Source organism: Oncorhynchus masou, chromosome 10, assembly GCF_036934945.1.
Source record: "Oncorhynchus masou masou isolate Uvic2021 chromosome 10, UVic_Omas_1.1, whole genome shotgun sequence".
Lineage (NCBI taxonomy): Eukaryota > Metazoa > Chordata > Actinopteri > Salmoniformes > Salmonidae > Oncorhynchus > Oncorhynchus masou.
This window is the reverse complement of record NC_088221.1, coordinates 47,202,962-47,222,210: the sequence shown is the minus strand read 5'-3', so window position 1 is coordinate 47,222,210 and position 19,249 is coordinate 47,202,962. Positions and strand designations below refer to the sequence as shown.

At 42.4% G+C, this 19,249-nt stretch overlaps 1 protein-coding gene across 1 annotated transcript; it reads right to left on the bottom strand.

The window, feature by feature from the left end:
• Window positions 1-258: 258 nt before the first annotated feature.
• Window positions 259-1,406, bottom strand: LOC135547020 (trace amine-associated receptor 13c-like). Its single transcript, XM_064975586.1, has one exon. The coding sequence runs from the start codon at window positions 1,374-1,376 to the stop codon at window positions 417-419; it is 960 nt and encodes a 319-aa protein (XP_064831658.1). The 5' UTR covers window positions 1,377-1,406; the 3' UTR covers window positions 259-416.
• Window positions 1,407-19,249: the final 17,843 nt, after the last annotated feature.

Here is a 19,249-nt window from a genome sequence, read left to right as displayed (position 1 = left end):
GTTAAAGTGTCTGCTGTGGTTTCCTGAGCTGTTGTGTTGAATCATTAGTGGATAGAGTAGTTATTTATACATGTGATAATACCTAACTGACTAACATTTTACAAATGTGGAAGTAATGATTAATAAATGGTGAGCAAACTGTAAATGCCTTACAAATGGTTTATTACTGAATGCTATTAAAAAGTGTTACCCAAAGTTGCATATTCTTAAATTTGACCATCAACTATTTACACAATACACCATAGAGTTATACTTGGATGTTATCTGATATCATGCATATTGTACATTTAAATTTTACTGCACTTGTTGAAGTGAGCCACTAGACACTAGAAGGGCAAATCCAGTCCTCGGTGGCCTGATTGGTGTCACACTTTTCCCCCATCCTAGCTAACACATGTACTATGAAAACATTTGTACTATGAACGCCTTAAGTTCAGAGTTAAAATATGTTTCGCTGTCACTTTGAAGCATGGATAAAAGAAAGCATAAATTATTGGATTAATTAAGGAATTAACAAGAGGCAGAAAGCCGATGATAACTGAGAATAAATTGTCAATTACAAAAGTAAAAAAGAAAACAAATAGAAATGGAATCCAACAATTGAAATAGTTGAAAACAACAATAGACAGAGTTTTTGTTGCTTTTCTCTCAGACTTATTTGCCTGGACAGTTTTAACACCAGACACACTGGCAGCCTCTTTTGAAAAAACATTTCTGGCCTGTGATCTGGCCACCACAAAGATTTTCAAATAAAGTGTTATAATAATAGAGCAAGGGACAGCCATTGTAATTACAAGGTCGATGATATTAACCCAGGTTATTCCTTCAACAATAAAACATTCTTTCAAACACCTACTGGGTACCTGTACATTGACAAAGTGTTTTACAATAGCAGCACGGTATATGATACAACAACACCAGGTAATGGATATACAACACATCATTCTTGTTGTTGTTATTTTAGAGTGGTACAATAAGGGATCACACACAGCAACATAGCGGTCAATAGATATCAAGACCAAATTACCCAGAGATAAAGAAGTACATAAAAAAGTAATGTAGATCTGAAACACACAGAAATATTCTCCAAAACCCCAACATGATTCCATTAATGCTACAGTCACTACTGGTATCACAATCAGTCCCACCAGGAGATCTGACACAGCCAGAGAGAGGATGAGCAGGTTGGTTGGAGTGTGGAGCTGCTTGAAGTGAGAGATGGAGATGATCACCAGTAGGTTCAAAAATACTGTCACTGCTGAAATCAATGAGAAGAAGATGTACAGTGTTATGTAGATAGATGTCGATAGCAAAGCCTTTCTGCAAGAAGAGTTTCCGTCTTGAAAACAGTATTGAACATCTTCATATTTCTCCATTTGTAACAAACGCTGAGGTCCTGCTGCTCCTGCTTGGTTCTGTGTGTGACCTTCTCAGGTCCGCCTTTTGACAAACTCTGAGCTCTGCCTCTCTATTTATCCCTGAGCTACTGACACTCCCCTCCCAGGAGCCTCTCTGTGCACATACACACACACGCACTAACAAATAATTTGTGATGTAATGTATGACAGGATTGGATGTTTCTGTGCCAACCTAGCCTGTCCTTCAGCATTACTGATAGTCAGAGATGATAGAAAAGGTACAGTTACTCAACTGAGCATTTTAATGTGGGAAATAAAGCATGTGTGATGTTTTGGTCACTCAAAGGCTTTTTTACTTTGGAAACTGTGTAAAACTCAACGTTTTGGGCGATGTCAGAGCTCATTTTGGACCATAAGCCACAACCTCAGGACACATGATGGCCCACCACATGTCAGCTGGTCAGTGTGTAGGAAGGTTGACAGTAGGGAAGTTGATGAGATTCTATAAGTTTATGGTGTACATGCTAGTAGCAAATGCAATCAAAATAGTGGCATTCCATAGGAGCTTTCCATAGACCATCAAAATGTCGATCTGAACTGATTTATTAATACATCACTTGTCTGATCCGCTGAATTGCGACTCCACTTTGTCTCTATACTGACATGTTTCCTGTTTGTGTCACACCCTGATCTGTTTCAACTGTCTTTGTGATTTGTGTCCACCCCCTTCCAGGTGTCGCCCTTCTTCCTCATTATCCTCTGTGTATTTATACCTGTGTTTTCTCTCTGTCTGTGCCTGTTTGTCTTGTTTGTTCAAGCCAACCAGCGGTTTGTCTCTGCTTTTCACCAGTCTCTCTTTTTCTTGCCCTCCTGGTTTTGACCCTTGCATGTCCTGTCTTTGAGCCTGCTTGCCTGACCCTGAGCCTGCCTGCCATCCTGTACCTTTCCCCCACTTCTCTGGATTATTGACCCCTGCCTGCCTTAAGCTGTTGAAACTAGGGGGCACTATTTTCTTTTTTGGAAAAGTAATGTTCCCAAAGTAAATGGGCTATTTTGGTTACTGCTCTGACATGCACTGTCAGTTGTGGGACCTTATATAGAGAGGTGTGTGCCTTTCTCAACAACAAAAAACTAAACATTTTAACTAGCAGTGTGGAGTGCAATAGAGATTGCATCATCTGTGGATCTGTTGGGGCGGTAGACAAATTGGAGAGGGTCTAGGGTTTCTGGGATAATGGGATAATGGTGTTGATGTGGGCCATGACCAGCCTTTCAAAGGACTTGGCTACAGACAAGAGTGCTACGGGTTGGTAGTCATTTAGGCAGGTTACCTTAGTGTTCTTGGGCACAGGCACTATGGTAGTCTGTTTAAAACATGTTGGTATTACAGACTCAGGAGAGGATGAAAATGTCAGTGAAGACACTTGCCAGTTGGTCAGCGCATGCTTGCAGTACACTCTACTCTAGTGGGGGTCCCAATGGTCACGTGGAGATGGTGAGCACTCAGGCTGGGAGGTCCTGGAGTAGCGTCTCTTGGGAGTAGCCTGGCCGACTCGTGGAGTACCGGCAGTGATGGAGCTCTTATGAGAGTGAATGTTGCTCTAGTCGGGGAGGACTAGAGCTGTGGTGGTCAGGAGAGTAGCGGCGGAACCGGAGTTCCAGTGGTGGTGACTCAGGCTGGGAGGGCCTAGAGTACGCCCTCCTGAGTACGCCCTCCTCATCTCTTGCTGCTCATGATGTAGGAACTCATATTCCTTCTTCAGCTCCCAACAGGTGAGGGTGTGGTCACTCCCTGAACACTGAGGAGGCCTGGAGCAGAGCTGGTGGTCTCTTAGATGAGAGAGGTGTGTAGGCAAATCATCCTCCAGCTCTATTGTCATTTGTGTGAGTACAACTTCCATTAGGCCTCAGCCTCAGTACAACCCTCACCCCTGAACTAGTCTTCCCTGCACAGGTCAAGAACCCCACCTCTGAATTGAGATTCTGTGGTATCCTGAGTGGAAAACCAACTTCATAACCAATAGTCCAAGAGAAAAGTCCTTCCTGGACTGAGTGTGACACTGATTTTGAAGTACCAGGCAGGGCTACCTCATCATGAGAGCATGAGTCTAACTCACCTCCTCTACACATTTTCAATCTAAGTCATTTAGCAGATAGGGGGGTGGCATTAATCAAGAGACTCAGATAATGGGGAAACTGGAGGGGCAAAACACACATACTGTGTATTAAAACACACACACACACACACACCCACAAACACACACACATACTCTACACCTACATGTTGTAGTATTCTGAGGTTGTTGTTTACGTACCATATACCTCCAGGCTGTACTCCTTGGCTGCGTTGATGACGTCTGTGTAGATGGATGTATTAACTTCTTTAGAGCACAACGTGATGCAGCCCGGGGTGGTGCTGCATCACTGACCCAGGGGTGTGGCTAATAGTGTGGAGTGGCCTAGATGTTAGCGATTATGCCCTTAAAGGGAAATTACACTAAAATTACACTTTTTTTTACTAGTCCACTGTTGATACAGGGGTAGCTCAAGCAGGGCAGAAATTTGACGAACTAACTTGTTGGAAAGGAGGCATCCTATGATGGTGCCACGTTGAAAGTCACTTTGCTCTTCAGTTAGCCCATTGTACTGCCAATGTTTGTCTATGGAGATTGCATGGCTGTGTGATCGAGTTCATGCAACTATCAGCAACGGGTGTGGCTGAAATATCCAGATCCACTAAGTTGAAGGGGTGTCCCTATACTTTTGTATGTCTTTGACCAACATATATATATTTTTGTATTCCCAATCATGTGAAATCCATAGGCCTAATAAATTAGTTTCAATTGACTGATTTCCATATGACTGTAACTATGTATGTTACGCCTTGACCAGAGAGAGCTGTTTATTCTCTGTTGGTTGGGGCGTGATAGTGACTAGGGTGGGTGATCTAGGTGATTAATGGTTTATGTTGGCCTGTTATGGTTTCCAATCAGAGACGGCTGTTTATCGTTGTCTCTGATTGGGGATCATATTTAGGCAGCCATTTCCTCATTTGTGATTTGTGGGATCTTGTCTATGGATAGTTGCATGTTAGAACTGTTATTAGTTTTGTTTGTGTTTTGTTGTTTTGTTTGGTGAGAACTCTACTCACGCTGCGCCTTGGTCCAATCATTATGATGATCGTGAAACTCTCACTTTACGTTTTATATTTTTGTTCATTATAGAATATTTCCAATTATCCTCTGTCACAGATTGTGAATTATTCTGCCTTCCTCTGGCCACTGTACATGAAAGTAATCCCTGTCCTCTGTTTTTTTTCTGCAGGAAAATGTCTAAAATATGTCGCTCTTTACTCCAGCATAAAAACAAAGTATTCATACCCCTGGACTTTTTCCACATTTTGTTACGTTATAGCCTTATTTGAAAATGTATTAAATTATTTTTATTTCTCATCAATCTACACACAATACCCCATAAACCGTAAATTTTTGTAAATTTGCAGGTATTAAAAATAAAAACAGAAATACTTACATAAGTATTCAGACCCTTTGGTATGAGACATGAAATTGAGCTAAGGTACATCCTGTTTCCATTGATGATCCTTGATGTTTCTACAACTTGATTGGAGTCCACATGTGGTATATTCAATTGATTGGACATGAGTTGACAGTTGACAGTGCATGTCAGAGCAGAAACCAAGCCATGGAGTCGAAGGAATTGTCCGTAGTGCGCCGAGACAGGATTGTGTCGAGGCACAGATCTGGGGAAAACCACAAAGACTCTTCCTATAGCTGGCCGCCCGGCCAAACTGAGCAATGGGGGGAGAAGGGCATGGATCAGGGAGGTGACTAAGAACATGATGGTCACTCTGAGAGAGCTCCAGAGTTTCTCTTTGGAGATGGGAGAACCTTCCTGAAGGACAACCATCTCTGCAGCACTCCAACAATCAGGTCTTTATTGTGGAGTGGCCAGACGGAAGCAACACCTCAATAAAAGGCACATGACAGCCTTGGAGTTTGCCAAAAGGCACCTTAAGTACTCCTTAAGTACTCTTACACCATGAGAAACAAGATTCTATGGTCTGATGATACCAAGATTGAACTCTTTGCTCTGAACGCCAAGTGTCACGTTTTGAGGAGACCTGGCCACGTCCCTGTGGTGAAGCATGGTGGTGGAGGAATCATGCTGTGGGGATGTTTTTCAGTGGCAAGGACTGGGAGACTAGTCAGGACTGAGGGAAAGATGAATGGAGCAAATTAAAGAGAGATCTTTGATTAAACCTGCTCCAGAGCGCTCAGGACCTCAGACTGGGGCGATAGTTCACCAAATATCAGGACAATGACCCTAAGCACATAGTCAAGACAACTCAAGAGTGGCTTTGGGACAGGTGAACAACCCTGTGTCTCTAAGCTGTGGCGTCCCTCTTCCTGTTATCACCTGGCTGAACGATGGAAACACAACAGAGCAGGAGACACTTCAACCTCAACATGTTGGTTATGAACACTACTACTACTCTCACTACCACTACTCTCACTACCACTACTCTCACTACCACTACTCTCACTCCCACTACTCTCACTACCACTACCACTACTCTCACTCCCAATACTCTCACTGCTATTACTCTCACTACCACTACTCTCACTACCACTACCACTACTCTCACTATCACTAATCCTACTCTCACTACCACTACTCTCACTACCACTACCACTACTCTCACTACCACTACCACTACTCTCACTCCCAATACTCTCACTGCTATTACTCTCACTACCACTACTCTCATTACCACTACTCTCACTAATACTGCTCTCACTACTATTACTCTCACAACCACTACTCTCACTACTACTACTCTCACTACCACTACCACTACTCTCACTATCACTAATCCTACTCTCACTACCACTACTCTCACTACCACTACCACTACTCTCACTACTACTACTCTCACTACCACTACTCTCACTATCACAACTCTCACTATCACTAATCCTACTCTCACTACCACTACTCTCACTACCACTACTCTCACTACCACTACCACTACTCTCACTATCACTAATCCTACTCTCACTACCACTACTCTCACTACCACTACCACTACTCTCACTACCACTACCACTACTCTCACTATCACTAATCCTACTCTCACTACCACTACTCTCACTACCACTACTCTCACTATCACTAATCCTACTCTCACTACCACTACTCTCACTACCACTACCACTACTCTCACTATCACTAATCCTACTCTCACTAGCACTACTCTCACTACCACTACCACTACTCTCACTACCACTACCACTACTCTCACTCCCAATACTCTCACTGCTATTACTCTCACTACTACTACTCTCACTACCACTACTCTCACTAATACTGCTCTCACTACTATTACTCTCACAACCACTACTCTCACTACTACTACTCTCACTACTACTACTCTCACTACCACTACTCTCACTATCACTACTCTCACTACCACTACTCTCGCTACTACTACTCTCACTACCACTACTCTCACTATCACAACTCTCACTACTTCTACTCTCACTATCACAACTCTCACTACCACTACTCTCACTACCACTACTCTCACTAACACTAATCCTACTCTCACTATCACTACTCTCACTATCACAACTCTCACTACCACTACTCTCACTATTGCTACTCTCACTACCACTACTCTCACTACCACTACTCTCACTACCACTACTCTCACTACCACTAATCCTACTCTCACTACCACTACTCTCACTACCTCTACTCTCACTATCACTACTCTCACCACCACTACTCTCACTACCACTACTCTCACTATCACTACTCTCACTACCACTCCTCTCACTATCACTACTCTCACTACCACTACTCTCACTACCACTACTCTCACCACCACTACTCTCACTACCACTACTCTCACTATCACTACTCTCACTACCACTCCTCTCACTATCACTACTCTCACTACCACTACTCTCACTACCACTACTCTCACTTCCACTACTCTCACTACCTCTACTCTCACTATCACTACTCTCACCACCACTACTCTCACTACCACTACTCTCACTATCACTACTCTCACTACCACTCCTCTCACTATCACTACTCTCACTACCACTACTCTCACTACCACTACTCTCACTACTACTTCTCTCACTATCACTACTCTCACTACCACTACTCTCACTACCACTACTCTCACTTCCAGTGCTCTCACTACATCACTGCTGCCATGTCAGGGGTCACATTAGAGTATTTTGGTATGATAGATATGTCTATATTGACCCTGGATCATATTATACATGTGTTGATCCTGGATCATGCCCCATGAAATCAGGATGTGCCAATCCAGAGGCCACATAAAAAAATGTAATTTCAGTTCTGCACAGTTCTGAAAATGTCTTGTTAGTTATCACAAACCCTATAGAGAGGGATGTATGATTGAGACTTGAGTGAGGTTAGTAGGAGGTTTTGTCTGAAACCCTACCTCTTCATGAGTATCTTTATTAAAGCCCCCCCATCAGCTAAATGAATAAAATAGAACATGTGAAGCAGAGGTGAGTAGGACGCTCTCGTGATGTGGTAGCCCTCAGGTTCATGTTGAATGTTCATGCTGTATTGGGGCCTTATTGGGCACCTTGAGTAAAAGCATTTGTGTGTCTCCAACACCTTTATTTTGTCGAATTCCTTCGAGTTTTGGACCTCACTGTTCCAGAGCCTTGCATACAGGTGATAACAGCACCACCAGGTGTCAGAAACTTAAAAAATGTAACTTAAAAATGTTGAACTATCATCATTTAAGAGTTGTTTCCATTGACAGAGCACAGGTTGAGTTTTGCTAATGTAATATGCTCCCTAAGAATCATGCAGAGGTACTTACAAGAACAATTAGGGTTAAGTGCCTTGCTCAAGGGCACATTGACCAATTTTTCACCAAGTAGGCATGGGGATTTGAACCAGCTACCTTTCTCTTACTGGCCAAACTGTTAAACTGCTAAGCCGCCTGGCACCGGATTTTGAGAGTTTGTTTTGATAAATCTTGATGTATTTATTGTATGTTCACGTTCACAAGGCTTACTTGCAAATGACCCACTTCTCAATGGTGACCCACGCTGTGTGAATAAATAAAACAATAAAAAAATACAAATCACAATGTATTAGATGTGTTTGTGTTTGACACCTTTAATTGATAGAGGGATATAAGTGTCATTATGACAGAGCCCTGCATGTTTTGAATAATATGTGAATATGTAAATGTGTGACTTGTGTACTAACATTACAGTTTCCTGTATGTCATCTAATATATTGTGTTGTGCATTTGTATGCTGACGTCTCTAAAATAATTTCCATGTACATGTAAATGGACAAGTATATGGCAGTGTAGTGCTCAAAGAACCCTCAGGAATCTGATAGAACAACAACAAACTAGATTAAAAAAATTAAAAAACAAAGCAAAGTTTATTGCTCACATACACAGATCTGCAGGTGTTATGGGAGGTGCAGCAAAACGCTTGTGTTACTAGATCCAACAGTGCAGTAGAATGTCTCTACACAAATAATCAAAACAAGAAACCAATAAATATATATTGTATATTCATAAATATAGACCTCATTAAGCAGTAGTAGGTACAGTGCATTCCGAAATGATTGACATTATTGATACAGATGAGACATAATGACTATATAAAATAAATAATACTAATAAAAATGAAATTATATTCTTTCATAGTAATGCAATTGCTCAGAGAAAAATGTAGTTTAACAAGTCGTTTATCGTTGGAAATTTGGTCTTGATATCTATTGACCGCTATGTTGCTGTGTGTGATCCCTTATTGGACCACTCTAAAATAACAATAACAGGAACTATCTGTTGTATATCCATTACCTGGTGTTGTTGTATCATATATGATGCTGTGTTCTAATAGTACATTTTGAGGACTTTATGAGTCATTCTATATGTTGTTTAACATCTCCCTCTAGTGGTTCAATTGGGACACAATGTCTTCATCAAGTGCAGTAAAGTTGAAATGTACAATACTGCTTATCAGATGACGTCCTGGTCTAAATAACTGCTGTATTGTGGAAGTAGTTGATGGAAAAATGTAAGAACATCCAATTGTGGGTAACACTTTATAATAACAGTCAGTAATAAACCATTTGTAAGGCATTTACAGTTTGATCACCATTTGATATTAAAGCCTCATTTGTGAAATGTTACTCAGCTTGGTATTCTCACATTTATAGATATTGGTTAACACACTAAATCGTTTCTAATGGATTAGTAAATAGTTTATTCATAATTAATTGATCAATACTACCATATTTATTTTTGTAAGCTCGTTATTCACACATTTTTAAAACAACTTTTATATTATGTAATCCTGTTTCAGGAGATAATTCATCAGATGTTTAATGAGTGAACTTATAAACCATCTACTGATCATTAGTAAAGTCGTTTTGCAGTCTCTAATCTAAAGGGAGGACTATTCATACTTTCTAATACTTTAAACAAAGCTCCGCCTTATCTCAGTTCACTGGTCACGATGGCAACACCCATCCGTAGCACGCGCTCCAGCAGGTGTATCTCACTGATCATCCCTAAAGCCAACACCTCATTTGGCCCCCTTTCATTCCAGTACTCTGCTGCCTGTGACTGGAACGAATTGCAAAAAATCCCTGAAGTTGGAGACTTTTATCTCCCTCACCAATTTCAAACATGTGCTATCCGAGCAGCTAACCGATTGCTGCTGCTGTACATAGTCTATTGGTAAATAGCCCACCCTTTTTCACCTACCTCATCCCCATACTGTTTTTATTTATTTACTTTTCTGCTCTTTTGCACACCAGTATCTCTACCTGTACATGACCATCTGATCATTTATCACTCCAGTGCTAATCTGCAAAATTGTAATTATTCGCCTACCTCCTCATGCCTTTTGCACACAATGTATATAGACTCCCCTTTTTTTCTACTGTGTTATTGACTTGTTAATTGTTTACTCCATGTGTAACTCTGTGTTGTCTGTTCACACTGCTATGCTTTATCTTGGCCAGGTCGCAGTTGCAAATGAGAACTTGTTCTCAACTAGCCTACCTGGTTAAATAAAGGTGAAATAAAATGGTGGGGGGGGGGGTACGGGTTTATTAAGGTCATTTGTAAATGTATTTAGTGGTGAAGTGACTGCTTAGATATTAAACACTGAGTAGCAGAGGAGGACATAACAAATGGAGGGGGGGGGGGGGTCAATGTAAATGCCTGGTGGCATTTTGAGATTAATTGTTCAGCAGCCTTATGGCTTGGGGGTAGAAGCTGTTTAAGGAGCCTTTTGATTCTAGACGTGGTGCTCCGGTACTGCTTGCTGTGCTGTAGCAGAGAAAACAGTCTATGACTTGGGTAACTGGAGTCTCTGACAATTTTATGGGCTTTCCTCTGACACCGCCTATTATATAGGTCCTGGATGGCAGGACACTTGGCCCCACTGATGTACTGGGACCTACGCACTACCCTCTGTAGCGCTTTACAGTCAGATGCCCAGCGATTGCCATACTAGGCAGTGATGCAACCGGTCAAGATGCTCTAGATGGAGCAGCTGTAGAACTTTTTGAGGTTCTGGGGAACCACCCCAAGTCTTTTCAGTCTCCTGAGGGGGAAAAGGTTTTGTTGTGCCCTCTTCACGACTGTCTTGGTGTGTTTGGACCATGGCAGTTGTGAAGCTTTGCTTGTTTGATGGTTCATCTGAGGGCGTAGCGGGATTTGTTATAAGGGTCCGGATTAGTGCCCCGCTCCTTGAAAGCGGCAAACTTCAGACGGGCCTGGACATGCGCTGGCTTGAGCAGGGGGACCTTGCGTGCTCTCCAGGATTTTAATCCCTAACGGCGTAGTGTGTTACTAATGGTTTTCTTTGAGATTGTGGTCCCACCTTTCTTCAGATCATTGACCAGGTCCTGCCATGTAGTTCTGGGCTGATCCCTCACCTTCCTCATGATCATTGATGGCCCACGAGGTGAGATCTTGCATGGAGCCCAAGACCGAGGTTGATTGACCGTCATCTTGAACTTCATCCATTTTCTAATAATTGTGCCAACAGTTGTTGCCTTCTCACCAAGCTGCTTGCCTATTGTCCTGTAGCCCATCCAAGCCTTGTACAGGTCTACAATTTTATCCCAGATGTCCCTACACAGCTGTCTGGTCTTGGCCATTGTGGAGAGGTTGGAGTCTGTTTGATTGAGTGTGTGGACAGGTGTCTTTTATACAGGTAACGAGTTCAAACAGGTGCAGTTAATACAGGTAATGAGTGGAGAACAGGAGGGCTTCTTCTTAGGTCTGTGAGAGCCAGAATTCTTACTGGTTGGTAGGTGACCAAATACTTATGTCATGCAATTAAATGCAAATGAATTTATTAAAAATCATAGAATGTGATTTTCTTGATTTTTGTTTTAGATTCTGTCTCACATTTGAAGTGTACCTATGATAAAAATTACAGACCTCTACATGCTTTGTAAGTAGGAAACCCTGCAAAATCGGCAGTGTATCAAATACTTGTTCTCCCCACTGTACACGACATAGATACAGACACATTACATAGATTCAGACACATTAAATAGATACATTACATAGACACATTATATGTGTCACACCTGCTCCCGCTCTTCCTCCCTGGCACTCGAGGGCGCCAGGCTGCCCTGCATTGCGTACTCCTGCCACCACCATTTCTGCACACCTGCCTTCCCTTGTCACGCACATCAGCGATATTGGACTCACCTGGACTCACTCTATCACCTGTTTATTACCTCCCCTATATTTGTCAGTTCCCCATCTCTGTTCCTCGCTGCTGTTTTGATTGTTATTTCTCTGTGCTGACGCTGTTCCTGTCTCATTCAATGTCCGTTCCATATTAAATGTGGCTACATATTGTATGTTTTCCTAGTGGTGGTTTAACATAAATATGTGCTATGTTTTCGCTGTAAAACATTTTAAAATTCTGACATGCTGGGTAGATGAACAAGGTGTTTATCTTTCATTTAAGCTATTGAACTTGTTAATGTGTGGAGGTTAAATATTTTTAAGAATATTCCCTGCGCCACCGTTTGGGCTGAAGGGGGGGCTGAAGGGGGGTGGGGGGGTTCCTAGTTGGGAACCCGTAGCCCCATATGGTTAAAAAAGTTTGAAATATCCAATAAATGTCGTTCCACTTCATGATTGTGTCCCACTTGTTGTAGATTCTTCACAAAAACTACAGTTTTATATCTTTATGTTTTAAGCCTGAAATGTGGCAAAAGGTCGCAAAGTTCAAGGGGGCCGAATACTTTCGCAAGGCACTGTAATGTTCGTCAGAGATCACTCTGCAGTATTCTGACCCAATCATATTTTTTGTCTAATTAGTTACCTCAGATTCAAGAGGGACCTGTTAGCACTAACATGCAAGGCTCTGTAATAATGACACGTCACTCTCCCAATTAAAGGTGTAAAACAAGAACACACACACACACACACACACACACACACACACACACACACACACACACACACACACACAAAGTCAGCCAGACACAAACAAACACACAAACACACACACACACACACACACACACACACACACACACACACACATGCAAACATTCATCTCGTACACTGTCATTTCACCTCTCCAGTTCTCATGATTCCCAAAGGGCATATTGCATCAGCAAAACTCAATCTGTTCTCTGTGACTGATGTCACTGAGACTATATTGTCTCTACCGGGGAAGTGAACAACTCTTTAATGATGTTGGTTTTACTTTTTAAAGTTTCTGACACCAGAGGGTCCTTTTTATCCAATGTATCCAAGGCTCAGGAACAATGAGGTCCAAAACTCTAAGGAATTCTACCGATTAAAGGTGTTGGAGACACACAAATGCTTTACTCCAGGGCCCTAATAAGGCCCCAATACAGCATAAACATTCAAAGTGAACCTAAGTAAAGCTCTATTGTCGTTTGTGTGAGTGTAACAGTGTTCCTTCTGTACCTCCCCTCACCCTTACCTGGTCTCGAACCAGGAACCCTCTGCACACATAACCCTCGAAGCATCGTTACCTATCGCTCCACAAAAGCCGTGACAATTGAAGATTAAGCAACAACTACTTCAAGGTCTCAGAGAGAGTGACGTCACCAAATCAAATGCCATTCGCGTGCATCCCGCTAACTAGCTAGCCATTTCACACCGGTTAAATGAGCACAACTTCCACGAGGCCTCAGCCTCTTACCCCAAACACGTGTCATCAGGAGACCATGAGTCTGACTCACCTCTGCTACACATTTTGCATTTTAGTCAAATAGCATATGGGGGTGGGGGGTGGGGGGGGTTGTGGCATTGATAAAGACACTCATGAAGAGGGTTTTCAGGTTTTCAGACTAAACCTCCCCCTAAACTCACTCAAGTCTCAATCCTACACCCTCTCTGTAGTGTTCTTGACAAATAACAAGACATTTTCACAAGTACAGAACTGAAATTACATTTGTTTTTCCTGGCCTCTCTGAGTTGGCACATCCTGATTTCATGGAGCATGATCCAGGATCAACACATATATAACATGATCCAGGGTCAATATAGACATATCTAGCCAAAAGCCAAAAGACTCTCGTGTGACCCCTGACCTGGCAGCAGTGATGTAGTGAGAGCAGTGGTAGTGAAAGCAGTGGTAGTGAGAGTAGTGGTAGTGAGAGTAGTGGTAGTGAGAGCAGTGATAGTGAGAGTATGAGTAGTAGTAGTGAGAGCAGTTGTAGTGAGACTAGTAGTAGTGAGAGTAGTGGTAGTGAGAGTAGTGGTCGTGAGAGTAGGAGTAGTGGTAGTGAGAGTAGTGGTAGTGAGAGTTGGAGGAGTGGTAGTGAGAGTAGTGGTAGTGAGAGTAGGAGTTGTAGTAGTGAGAGCAGTGGTAGTGAGAGTAGTGGTAGTGAGAGTATGAGTAGTAGTAGTGAGAGCAGTTGTAGTGAGACTAGTAGTAGTGAATGTACTAGATGTCCGCAAATGTTTTTAAAATACATCGACGTACTGGAGCCGGGCCCAAGGGCCAGATCTACAGGGAAGTCATCGAAATAAGTCTCTCAGACATTTGTTTTTCGTTTTATTATTACAATTTATTTTCCCGCTGTTCGGTAAAATTCCACCAGATGGCGGGGGGCTGCTTATTTCAAATGGACAAAACATCACCAACGTGACATGGCCATTTCTGCCAGATGGAGATTTTAACAGAACATGGCTAAGATGTTCAAATGTTCACATATGACCAGCAGGGTCAAATAATAATAAGCACAGTGGTTGTCGATGGTGCAACAGGTCAGCACCTCAGGAGCAAATGTCAGTTGGCTTTTCATAGCTGATCATGCAGAGTATCTCTATTGCTCCTGCTATCTCTAGATAGTTGAAAACAGCAGGTCTGGGACAGGTAGCACGTCCGGTGAACTGGTCAGTGTTCCATAGCTGCAGGCAGAACAGTTGAAATTGGAGCAGCAGCATGGCCAGGTGGACAGGGGACAGCAAGGAGTTATCAGGCCAGGTAGTCCTGAGGCATGGTCCTAGGGCTCAGGTCCTCGAAAGAGAGAAAAAGAAAGAAAGAAAGAAAGAAAGAAAGAAAGAAAGAAAGAAAAAGAGAGAAAAAGAGAGAGAGAATTAGAGAGAGCATACTTTAATTCACACAGGACACCAGATAAGACGGGAGAAACACTCCAGATATAACAGAGTGACCCTAGCCCCCCGACACATAAACTACTGCAGCATAAATACTGGAGGTTGAGACAGGAGGGGTTTGGAGTGTGTGGCCCCGTCCGATGATACCCCTGGCCAGGGCCAAACAGGCAGGATTTAACCCCACTTTTTACCCCCATGTAACCCCACCCCACTTTGCCAAAGCCCCCACACCACTTGAGGGATATCTTCAGCCACCAACCTACCATCCTGAGACAAGGCCGAGGATAGCCCACAAATATCTCAGCGACGGCACAACTCAAGGGGGGGGGGGCGCCTACCCAGACAGGAAGATCACGTCAGTGACTCAACCCACGCAAGCGACGCACCCCTCCTAGGGACGGCATGGAAGAGCACCAGTAAGCCAGTAACTCAGGCCCTGTCATAGGGTTAGAAGCAGAGAATCCCAGTGGAGAGAGGGGAACCGTCCAGGCAGAGACAGCAAGGGCAGTTCGTTGCTCTAGTGCCTTTCCATTCACCTTCACACTCCTGGGCCAGACTACACTCAATCATAGGACCTACTGAAGAGATGAGTCTTCAATAAAGACATAAAGGTTGAGACCGAGTCTGCATCTCTCACATGGATAGGCAGACCATTACATAAAAATGGAGCTCTATAGGAGAAAGCCCTGCCTCCAGCTGTTTCCTTAGAAATTCTAGGGGCAGTAAGGAGGCCATCTTGAAACCATAACGTACGTGTAGGTATGTATGGCAGGACCATATCGGAAAGATAGGTAGGAGCAAGCCCATGTAATGCTTTGTAGTTTAGCAGTAAAACCTTGAAATCAGCCCTTACCTTAGCAGGAAACCAGTGTAGAGAGGCGAGCACTGGAGTAATATGATCACTTTTTTTGGTTCTAGTCAAGATTCTAGCAGCCGTAGGCAAGAACACAGACCAAGACTCACAACACACAACTACTCACTATACACAATGACCAAAACTATGCATAGCAGTGAAAGTTAACATTATGTGACCGAATGACATCACCAAGTGGTAAAATATATAGTGAAAAAATAGTGGTCCTAAAATGGAGCCTTGAAGAACACCGAAATGTACAGTTGATGTGTCCATGGACAAACCATCCACAGAGACAAACTGATATCTTTCCGACAGATAAGATCTAAACCAGGCCAGAACTTGTCCGTTTAGACCAATTTGGGTTTCCAATCTCTCCAAAAGAATGTGATGATAGATTGTATCAAAAGCAACACAAAAGTCTAGGAGCTCGAAGACGGATGCAGAGCCTCGGCCTGATGCCATTAAGAGGTCATTTACCACCACCAATTTCCCACCACAAGTGCAGTCTCAGTGCTATGATGGGGTCAAAAACCACACTGAAGTGTTTTGAATGCATTGTTTGTCTTCAGGAAGGCAGTGCGTTGCTGCGCAACAGCTTTTTCTTAAATTTTTGAGAGGAATGGGAGATTCGATATAGGCTGATAGTTTTTAGTATTTTCTGGGTCTAGGTGTGGCTGTTTCAAGAGAGGCTTCATTACTGCCACTTTCAGTGAGTTTGGTACACATCCGGTGGATAGAGAGACGTTTATTTTGTTCAACATAGGAGGGCCAAGCACAGGAACCAGATCTTTCCATAGTTTAGTTGGTATAGGGTCCAGAATGCAGCTTGAATGTTTAGAGGCCATGATTAGTTTCATCAATGTGTCAAGAGATATAATACTAAAAAACTTGAGTGTCTCCCTTGATCCTAGGACCTGGCAGAGTTGCGCAGACTCAGGACATCTGAGCATTGGACAAATACGCATTGTTAAAGAAGAGTCCGTAATTTGCTTTCACATGATCATGATCTTTTCCTCAAAGAAGTTCATGAATTTATCGCTCCTGAAGTGAAAGCCATCATATCTTGGGGAATGCTGCTTTTTAGTTAGCTTTGCGACAGTATCAAAAATAAATTTGGGAATGTTCTTATTGTCCTCAATTAAGTTGGAAAAATAGGATGATCGTGCAGCAGTTAGAGCTCTTCGATAATGCATGGTACTGTCTTTCCAAGCTCGTCGGAAGACTTCCAGTTTGGTGTAGCGCCATTTTCTTTCCAATTTTCTGGAAGCTTGATTCAGAGCTCGGGTATTGTCTGTATAGGGAGCAAGTTTCTTATGACAAATGTTTTTTGTTTTTAGGGGTGCGACTGCATCTAGGGTATTGCGCAAGGTTAAATTGAGTTCCTCAGTTAGGTGGTTTGTCACGCCCTGGTTGAAGTATATTGTGCTTGTCTGCATTTATTTAGTCAGGCCAGGGTGTGACATGGGTTTATTGTGGTGTGTTTTGTCTTGGGGTTTTTGTTAGGCATTGGGTTTGTGGCTTAGTGGGGGTATCTAGCAAAGTCTATGGCTGTCTGGAGTGGTTCTCAATCAGAGGCAGGTGTTAATCGTTGTCTCTGATTGGGAACCATATTTAGGCAGCCATATTCTTTGAGTGTTTCGTGGGTGATTGTTCCTGTCTCTGTGTTTGTTGTCACCAGATAGGCTGTCTAGGTTTTCACAGTCCGTTTGTTGTTTTTGTATTGTTCGTTTTTTCATCTTTATTAAACATGTATGAAAATTACCACGCTGCATTTTGGTCCGACTCTCCTTCGACGGAAGAAAACCGTAACATGGTTAACTGATTTTGTACTCTAACGTCCTTGGGTAGGCGGGGGGAGTCTGGAAGGGCATCTAGGAATCTTTGGGTTGTCCGAGAATTTATATCACGACTTTTGATGATCCTTCATTACATAGTACCCGCAAAAAAACAGTCTCAACGTCAACAGTGAAGAGGTGACTCCGGGATGCTGGCCGAGTTGCAAAGAAAAAGCCATATCTCAGACAGTCAAATAAAAAGAAAAAATGAAAAACTTCTTATGGCTGGGGGCAGTATTGAGTAGCTTGGATGAATAAGGTGCCCAGAGGTGCCCAGAGTAAACTGCCTGCTCCTCAGTCCCAGTTGCTAATATATGCATATAATTAGAATATTTTGATGGACAACACTCTGAAGTTTCTAAAACTGTTTGAATGATGTCTGTGAGTTTAACAGAGCTCATATGGCAGGCAAAAACCTGAGAAAAAATCCAAACAGGAAGTGGGAAATCTGAGGCTTGTAGTTTTTTTTAACTATTGACGATACAGTGGGATATTGGTTATGTTGCACTTCCTAAGGCTTCCACTAAATGTCAACCATCTTTAGAAACTTGTTTGAGGCTTCTACTGTAAAGGGGGGCTGAAAGAGAGGGGAATGAGTCAGAGGTCTGCCAGCAGCCACGGGCTAGTCACGCTCATTTCACATGAGAGGTAGCTCCCTTTCCTTTCCTTTTCTGAAGACAAAGGAATTCTCCGGTTCAAACCTTATTGAAGATTTATGTTAAAAACATCCTAAAGATTGATTCTATACATTGTTTGACATGTTTCTACGGACAATTTGTCTGCAACTAGTGAACACGCTTCGTGAGTTTTGATTTGTTTACCAAACGCCCTAACAAAAGTAGCTATTTGGACATAAATGATGGACATTAACGAACAGATCAAACATTTGTTGTGGAACTGGGATTCCCGGGAGTGCATTCTGATGAAGATCTTCAAAGGTAAGTGAACATTTATAATGTTATTTCTGAATTCTGTTGACTCCAACATGGCGCATATATGTATTTGTTGTCTGAGCGCCTTTCTCAGATTATTGCATGGTTTGCTCTCTGCAAAATTGATGTGGCTCTCTGCAAAATCACCGGATGATTTTGGAACTACTGACAATACCTCGGCAATGTAAACTCAGATTTTTTTATATAAATATGAACTTTACAAACAAAACACTCTTATATTGTGTAACATGAAATCCTATGAGTGTCATCAGATGAAGGTCATCAAAGGTTAGTGATTAATTTGATCTCTATTTGTGCTTTTTGTGACTCATCTCGTTGGCTGGAAAAATGGCATTGTTTTTCTGACTTGGCTCTGACCTAACATAATCATTTGTGGTGCTTTCGCTGTAAAGCCTATTTGAAATCGGACACTGTGGTGGGATTAACAACAAGATTACATTTAAAATGGTATAAGATACTTGTATGTTTGAGGAATTTTAATTATGAGATTTCTGCTGTTTTGAATTTGGCGCCCTGCACTTTCACTGGCTGTTGTCATATAGATCCCGTTAACGGGATTTCAGCCC

Bases quoted from the DNA above. Each gene is read 5' to 3' on its own strand.
- LOC135547020 (XM_064975586.1), bottom strand. From the start codon at position 1,376: ATGGAGAAATATGAAGATGTTCAATACTGTTTTCAAGACGGAAACTCT.